The 1,166-nt window shown below is 51.3% G+C and overlaps 1 protein-coding gene across 1 annotated transcript in view; it reads left to right on the top strand.

Moving 5' to 3' along the window:
• Ptprh (protein tyrosine phosphatase, receptor type H) overlaps positions 1-1,166 on the top strand; it is a 38,335-nt gene that overhangs the window by 9,959 nt on the left and 27,210 nt on the right. Inside the window, exon 8 of the mRNA XM_023707978.1 lies at positions 968-1,157. Within this exon, the coding sequence (XP_023563746.1) occupies positions 968-1,157 (190 nt within the window). The remainder of the gene's footprint in view (positions 1-967; positions 1,158-1,166) is intronic.

Here is a 1,166-nt window from a genome sequence, read left to right on the forward strand (position 1 = left end):
GCTGCTGTTTTATTTTTATTTTTATTTATGGGCACAGTATAGGTTGTGAACAGGCAGGAGAATGTGGCCGGCTGTAAGATTCAATAAAATATGTGGAAACCACACCTGCATGCATCTCTATACAAATAAGGAAAGGAAAGAGGTCAGATGAGTCATCATGAGGAATTTTGTACAGCTCATTGGTGTCAAGTTACATATATTTGTCACTTAATGACTTAGCTATGGAACAGCTTTTTCAACTTATGACCAAGGCACACCTTTGGGCCTGTGAGCTGCCTTTTTCTCTTGTATGGTTCTGTACATCTTGGAGAAGGAGCCTCCAGCTCCCTCCTTACAGTACGCCCTGTTTACACGGTCCTGTAGCACTGCTGGTTGTAGTGCTCGGCATCCCACTGTAGGACACACGCAGTGCTGCGCTGGGTCCTGCAAATGAAACGGAAGGCTCCAAGTTGGAGCCCCTTGGCCCACGTCTCTGTTCCAAGTGCTGTGATGTGCACACTGTACTCAGTTCCTCATCAGTGACGAACTCTGGGAGAGACCTCCATGCAGTAATGGAACGAGGCTGTTCAAGGTGGAAGGCCTGCGGTATCCTCACCACGTGGAAACTAGGGAACGTGAGCCATGATTCGCGAGATTAGGCTCTTCGATTTTCTGCTCAGGGATTGAACTCTAGGTCACGTGCAGGCCTGGATAGTGCTCTACTGCTGCGTTTGCTCCCAGCTGTGTGTTTGACATTGGGAATTTTACTCCAGTTGTCCCCCATTCCTTGTGTGTACTGTTCTCTTCATGGGCCTTAGTGGAAGCAGCCCCATCTCCAGGGTCCCAGGACACCATGGGATCTGTTCTGCTCTATTGCCTCATGCAGATCTGAGGCACCTTGCCTCCCGCACTGTGTCCTAGGTAAGGAAACACAGGTACACGTGAGTCCTTCAAGCATAACTGATGTGCCCTTTGTCCCTGTGCTTAGCGCCCAACCCAGTGAGGAGCCTGCGGGTGGAAGCTCAGACCAACAGCTCCATCAGCCTGCGCTGGGAGGAGCCCCAGGACTCGGCCTCCCAGAACCTCACCTACTGGGTCCAGTGGACTGGAGACGGAGATGATGGAGACACCCAAAAGACCACAGACACCAGTGTCACCGTGGAGGGACTGCGTCCTGGGTCTTCATA

Source organism: Octodon degus, unplaced genomic scaffold (genome assembly GCF_000260255.1).
Source record: "Octodon degus isolate 3935 unplaced genomic scaffold, OctDeg1.0 scaffold00320, whole genome shotgun sequence".
Classification (NCBI taxonomy): Eukaryota; Metazoa; Chordata; class Mammalia; order Rodentia; family Octodontidae; genus Octodon; species Octodon degus.